Genomic DNA, 7,500 nt, shown 5'->3' on the forward strand with positions numbered 1-7,500 from the left:
AAAGGAGCAGTAATAATTGTTCTTCATAATGAAGGTTCATAAACACTCATTTGCTACCAAAGCCTCACAAGTTAAGACATATATATATATATATATATATATATATATATATATATATATATATATATATATATATATATATATATATATATATATATATATATATATATATATATATATATATATATATATATATATTACATGTATACAGTGAATGGTTTATAATCATAACATATACAATAAGCACGAGTGAACTCTTTTCTTCTACGTTTTTCACTGCGTTCACTCATCATGTTATTTATGAATCTTCAACAGAATATCTACCTCATTCAAGAGAAAGAAAAAAAAAAAACGTGAATGCCTCTTGAGACGTGACTTCATACCCTCGTTAAATAGCCTCTATATAGACTCTGTAGATGCTGAGTCTACAGGTAGATTATTTGTTATTTAATAATCTACCTCTTGGCATATATGGAATCCTTTTTTTTTACAGCCAGAGTAGCCACATCGAAGCTCGACCTAGAGCTCGTTTTTTTTCTTTTTTTCGTTTTATTTTTATTTTTTTACATCGTTTAAAATCAATAAATATTATAAGACAAAATCTCCATACCATTTGTGGAATAAGAATGTCATCAGAGAAAAAGCGTCGCTGATAGAGAGGTTTACAAAGGAACCAAGAAAGAGGTTCTGTATGACGTGACTTTTTTTTTTAGAATACTTTGATTTTATTTTTATTTTTTTCTTATTGTGAGAAACTCTTCGTGACTTATCTAATCTAAAAACCAATTCTATATAATCAGAACAGTATCAATTAGAGATACGGATTAAGTCCATTGATTCTAATGGACAAGTGGCATTCCTTTAAAAAAGGAAAATATCAAGAACCCCACGATCAATATGCACAAAGAGTTCAATAAATACAGTGAGAGAAAGAGAAAGAAACAGATGATTGAGAAACGGACAGCCTTTGGGACGATCTCTGCTTCTGATGACGTCAGTTGAAAATATTCTGACCCGTCCCCCTTTTTTTTTTTTAGTTTCTCCCTTACACACACACACACACACACACACGTGCCGTACACACTGCCCCCTTCATTATCGAAAGGGGGAAAGTGTGTGTGCGTGTGTTTGTTTGTATGTATGTGTGTCAGGGGATTAAAAAAGGGGGGGGGACTTCTTCTAGTAGGTTGTGAGGACTACGTAGAGGTGCGTGACTGATTACCCGTAGCTGTGAGGAAGAGAGAAATCATATGAGGACTTGTTTCCTTTTTTTAACATTCTTATTTGATATATTTCTTATTGTTTCCTTTGTTTTTGTTTGGAGATTTTTTTATATATTTTACATAGAGTGGTAATTTTATCATCATGGTGACGATTGGCAAGAAGAAAAAAATTATATATATATTCTTTATACATTACCATGATCTTTTGGAAAAATATTCTAAAGTCTATAGTCTAAAACAACATCGTTACAACCATCGCAAATATAACAACAGTGAAAGACAATAAGCGTGAAATAAACGAATGAAAACTATAAATAATGTGTCCAACAAACACGAAAAGGAAAACAATAAAGACAAAGCTACAATGCAAACAATCATAGATTCAATTTTACCACGCAAACAAAACATGGAAAACAAAATGACGTGTAGAATGTAGTTAAAAGCAACAGTTTAATCTGAAGCACTAAAGCGAAAAAAATACAACTATAGTCGTGAACCTATTTTTATGTGCAGGCAACCTTAAAGTCAAACAATAGATTGATATAGTAATGTACTCGCTTTTAATCCTGCATAAGTACTAATATGAGTGAATTCACATCCAAGCACAAACACATCTAAACAATTCTCAATGACTATATTAAACGAAATAATTCAAGCAATCATGCAGCAAGCAGTATACTATTGCTTTGGGACAGGAATAGATTCTCATCAAGTGATATAGAAAATATCCTACAAAATAAATTAGGATTGGAGAAAAAATAGAAAAGTAAAAATATATATGATGAAAAAAAAATATATAAAAAGAACAAAAAATACCTAGAAGATGCTGTAAAGTAAAAAATATGATTACAAACAGTTTTTAAAAAGTATTTATAAACCCATGTGTGATAGCCGTTTAAAAAAAAGGCATTTAAAAAAGCGTTTAAAAAAAGCATAGTTAATTACTTCAAAACTGATTCAAAAGCAGGGGGTATTCAACAAGGGTTATTTGTCAAAGCGAAGTCATTGTCAACAGAAGTACCAAAACTTCTTCTAGAAAATACACTACAAAGCCTTATCCATCTTGGTTGTTAGTCGAAGCTCGATCATTTAATTCAGATCTATCACTTATAATGCTTATAATATTTATATTACTACAAGTAAATGAGTTGCTACTGATACCATTACAATTATTTATGCTACAACTATTATGACTATACCACTATTACTTATCGTATTACTACTACTACTATTACTACTGCTACTACTACTACTACTACTATTACTATTACTATTACTACTACTACTATTACTATTACTATTACTACTATTACTATTACTACTACTACTATTACTATTACTATTACTACTACTGCTACTACTACTACTACTATTCCTATTACTATTACTACTGTTACTATTACAATTACTACAACTACTATTACTATTACTATTACTACTACTACTACTACTACAGCAACAAGTAATGCGTCAACAAGCATTCTCGTTAAACACGTTATGTACAGGACTAACGTGGCCACTACTTACAAGGCGTTACCGTCAGTCGGTCTGTGTTTGTTTGTGTGTTATAACCAGCACCGCAAGACGAAGGGGAAGGGAGAGGGGGAGGGGGAGGGGTTGAAGAAAAAGAAGGAGGGAGGGCGAAGAGAGAGAGGGGGGGAGAGGGAAGAGAGAAGGGGGAGGGGGGATGGAGGGTGAGTGGCATGGGCTTCATTACTGATTATATATCTCCCCCTTTATAGTTTTAATCTTTTAGTTACTCAACATTCGTTTATCAATTTTCACAGTTATTTTGTTACCTTGCTTGTGGAAAATAGCTGGCATAACAGCAGAGTTCACGTCTTTATATATTATATAATAATCGTATAAATTGAGCAGGTGGTGGAGGGTGAGGAGAGGAAAAGGGATAATTTTAATAAATTTCAATATAAACAAAAATAAAAGGGTATGAAGAAACGAAAGAATGAGGGAAGGAGAAGGGGAAGGGGAAGAGAGAAAGACAAGAGGCAAGACAGACAAAAGGAAGAAGCAGAAAAATAAGAATGCAAAAGAATAATCAGAGAGAATGAAGGAAGGAAGAGAAATCAAGAAAAAAATAAGAAGGAAGGAAGAAAGAGAGAAAATTTGGGGGAAAAAAAATATAAATATAAACAGATAAGGGAAGAAAAGCAAGAAGCAGTCACACTTCTTCAAGACAGCACCACCTTGCAATCATTAGACAAATAAAATAAAAAAATAAAAACCTCATGCAAGTCGCCAGGAAGAACACGTCAGTTCGTTAGCAAACAAAAACAAAACCACAAAACAAAAACACTACAAGAGAAGCAATTACGGTGACAAAATACACGAGGATGCGGAGACGTTAGTTAAAAACGCCGAGAGATTCTTTAAATGAAAACGCGGAGGGAATAACACAGAATGAGAAAGAGAAAGTGAGAGGGAGAGAGAAAAGAGAGAGAGAGAGAATAGAAAAGAAGTGGAGAAATGAAATAGAGAGAGAGAGAGAATAGAAGAGAAGAATAGAAGAGAAATAGAGAGAGGGGGCAACAGAGAGAAAAAAAATGAAAAAAAAATCGAGAAAAGACAGAGAGACAGAGAGAGAGAGAGAAAGAAAGAAAGAGAGAGAGAGAGAGAGAGAGAGAGAGAGAGAGAGAGAGAGAGAGAGAGAGAGAGAGAGAGAGAGAGAGAGAGAGAGAGAAAGAGAAAGAGAGAGAGAAAATAACAGAGAAAGAGAAAGAAAGAGAGAAAAAAAAAACAAGAAAGAAAGACCACAGAAGAAAATCCAAAACCATTCATCAAAAAAACACAAAAAACAAAAAACAAAAAAAATCAATTCCCACGCAACTAAGATAAATAATTAAAAAAAAAACAATATATCTTACAGGGAGCACTTCCCCTCCTGTTTGTTTCCTTAGTCTTCGAGCTGCTGAACCAGCCACCTCCAAACACTTTGCCAAGGAGACCGCCACCGCTACAAGAAGGGGGTAGGGGTGGAGGGGAGGGAGGGGGGCATTAATATCAAAATTATTGAGAAGAAAAAAATAATAATGATAGTAATAACGTCGAAGGAGATGATAATGAGAGTGGAGAAGGGTATCAAGATTGATGATAGAATAAAGAGGGGAATAATAATAATAATAATAATAATAATAATAATGATAATAACAACAACGTCAAAGGAGATGATAATGAGAGTGGAAAAGGGTATCAAGATTGATAATAGAATAAAGAGGAAAGAGGTGATGATGAGAAGAGGAAGAAGAGATTGGTTAAAGGTGATGAATAAAAAGGGGTCTAAATGATAAACGTCGAGGATGATGGAATATAGTGCTAATTCTTCGTAAAAAAAAATGTTGAAGGGGAATAATAACAACCGTAGATGATGAAGAAATGGAACAAAAAATAAATAAATAGATAAAAAACGGAGAATATAGAAAGGAAAATCTCGAAGAAACCCTCAAGCCTGCAAGCAACCAATGGAGAGAAACAAAAGAAAAAACAAGCAAATGAAGGGAAGAACAGCCAACTGCATCCGCGTCAGTGCTAAATAATAATAATAATAACAATAATGATGATAATTGTAATTATAATATCAAGAATGATAATGATATAATAATTATTTTGATAATGATTCTGTTAATCATAAAATAATGACAATAATAATGATAATAAATATGGCAATAATAACAATGATAATAATGATAATGTTTACAATGATAATGATAATAATAATAATAATGAAAACGAAAATGAAATATTGCGCTATGCATAACCCCGTTTTAAAAGCTCACAAGCTTGCAAACTGCAGGGAACAAAACTATTGCAAAAAGTAAAAAAAAAAAATAATTTGAATATGCTATGGAGATTTTCTTATTCTATCCTTTGATAAACATAAACATGTATTTATGAATTTGATATATAGATATAAATCTAATATATAGATATACGAAAGCACGCACATACATACGCACACACAAATACAAAAATCATCGTATACTTAAAGCAGGAATGCTAAATCAGCGGGTTTGCAAAAGTCTACGAAGGAAGGACAAAGAAGCAAAAGACAAGAAGTAGAAGAGAAGAAGAAAGAAGAAAGAGAAAGAAAGGGTAAAACAAATAAAAATTGAATAAACAAAAATAAAAAAAATAACAAGTATTTTGAACTCTGATATTTTACTATTTTCTTTTTGGAATTTTCTCTCAGAAAGAAATTGAGAAATAGAGGGAGAGAAAGAAAAAAAAGTATTTTTTTCTCTCCTGCCATGGTAAATATCCCATATATATATTTTCAACATTTTTTTTTTTACAATATCGTTTATCTTTTCATTTACTTTTTAAAAATTATTCTTTTTTTTCTATTATATATCTTTCTTTTTACATTTTTCTTGCCATGGCACCCTTGGATGGCACCATGTGAAAGGGCAACGCAATAAGCCCCACGCTGGTGAGTGCCAGTGCCACATTTGGGGGAAGGAACTTAAAGAAAAGAAAGAAAATGGTGGCGTAGGTAAGGTAAGTAAGGCTAGAAGAAACAAGAAAAAAAAAGAAAAGAAAAAAATAGAGTTGGTGAAAAGACGATTTTTTTTCCCGACTGTGTTATCATTATTATCATTATGTATTATCATGTTATTACCATCTTCTTCATTTTTATTTTCGTCATCATTAAAATTATCATTTATTATTGTTATCATCATTATCATTATTGTTATCATTATCATTATACTTGAGAAAACATGAGTTGGTGAAACATTCTTATTTATATCTTTTTATCCATTTTATATGCAATATCATTCTCTATTTCCTCGTATTCAGTATTCTAATTTGTTTATTTCTATTATTCAATATTCTTTTTTTTAACTTATTAAAGTAATGATTACGAATTAATCCAAATCATTTTTTTCTTTTTTCTAACTTTGCCTACCATTATTCCTTATGAAAATATTTTCTTTGCGTCTCTCGTAGAATTAAAGGATAAGATAGATGAATAAATAGATAATCAGATTAATTAATAGAATGTAAAAGCGAAAGAGAATTAATACAAGAGAAGAGCGGAGAATGGTGAATATAGGAGACCTTAATTCTTTAGATGATTAATTAAGATAAATCTAATTGAGTATATTAATTATCCTTTCCCTAATGGCCTCTTAGAAGCGAAAGAATTCGTGACAGAGAATAAATAAAAAAAAATAGATAAATAGATAAATAAATAAAATTTTCTTTACAAACAAGCAGATAGAATATATACATGAATTATGTAGATACATATATATACATTTCTACACATATATACATAAAGGTAGCTTCTTATATACAGGAGATGCACGCGTGTTTATATAAAGGTCGGCTGGAATTAATTGTGGGAATGGAAATATCAAGATTGATTTTAATTAAAATCATAATTTTCTTTTTATTTAATTTTGCAATTTCAACATAATCTTGCAGTAATAAATAAAATAAAACAAATAATGCCGTGAAAGTCATATCTTGCACATTGCAAAAATAATTAGAAAACCTCATTAATCACTGACGCACAATGAAATTTGCAATGATGGTTTATGTTGCAATTGCTAACTGGTTTAGCTGCACGTTCGCTCGCACTCAAACTCAAACCGTTTTTTCTTTTTTTTCCTTTCTTTTCTTTTCTTTCTCGTTTTTTTTCTCTCTTTTTTTTTGAGGGGGGGGGACTTCCCGAAAGTTTTTGGCTGCTATTATTCCTATTGTTATTATTTTTGCTCTAGTTAGCAAAATTAGATACTCTGATATATTCATTTATTTATCAATTAAATTTTTTTTTATCACGCTAATGTATGTAATTATCAACAGATTGCCCATTTTTGTGCTTTCTTTTATCAATTCTTTCTTTATTGACTGATCGATCGAGTATTTTTTTTTTCCTCATTAACTTCGTTACATCATCACATCACAATCAAATTAATTACAACCGAAAAAATGATTACAGCCGAAAATTGATCAGATATAATCATTATATATATATATATATATATATATATATATATATATATATATATATATATTATATATATATATATATATATATATATATATATTTATATATATATTTATATATATTGATTTATTTATATTTATATTTATATATATATATTTATATATATATATATATATATATTAGCTTCAGTAATAGTCCGTAGTACTTAAGTCAGAAGGGTAATTACGTTAATCTTAATTCTTGCCAAAAAATGAAAACTTTTTTCGCAATATCAACATCAACATTGCACGGTCATGTAACCCTTTTTCT

General features: G+C 30.5%; 1 protein-coding gene across 1 annotated transcript in view; it reads right to left on the bottom strand.

Moving 5' to 3' along the window:
• Nucleotides 1-532: 532 nt before the first annotated feature.
• Nucleotides 533-7,500, bottom strand: part of LOC122247544 (uncharacterized) — a 180,895-nt gene continuing 173,927 nt past the window's right edge. Inside the window, exons 24-25 of the mRNA XM_086550000.1 lie at nt 4,106-4,194; nt 533-1,228 (exon numbers count right to left, since the gene is read on the bottom strand). Of these exons, the coding sequence (XP_086406126.1) occupies nt 1,197-1,228; nt 4,106-4,194 (121 nt within the window). The 3' untranslated portion in view covers nt 533-1,196. The remainder of the gene's footprint in view (nt 1,229-4,105; nt 4,195-7,500) is intronic.

The sequence above is a fragment of the Penaeus japonicus genome, unplaced genomic scaffold (genome assembly GCF_977035675.1).
Source record: "Penaeus japonicus unplaced genomic scaffold, GWHDUDI00000001_assembly GWHDUDI00000023, whole genome shotgun sequence".
Taxonomy (NCBI): Eukaryota; Metazoa; Arthropoda; class Malacostraca; order Decapoda; family Penaeidae; genus Penaeus; species Penaeus japonicus.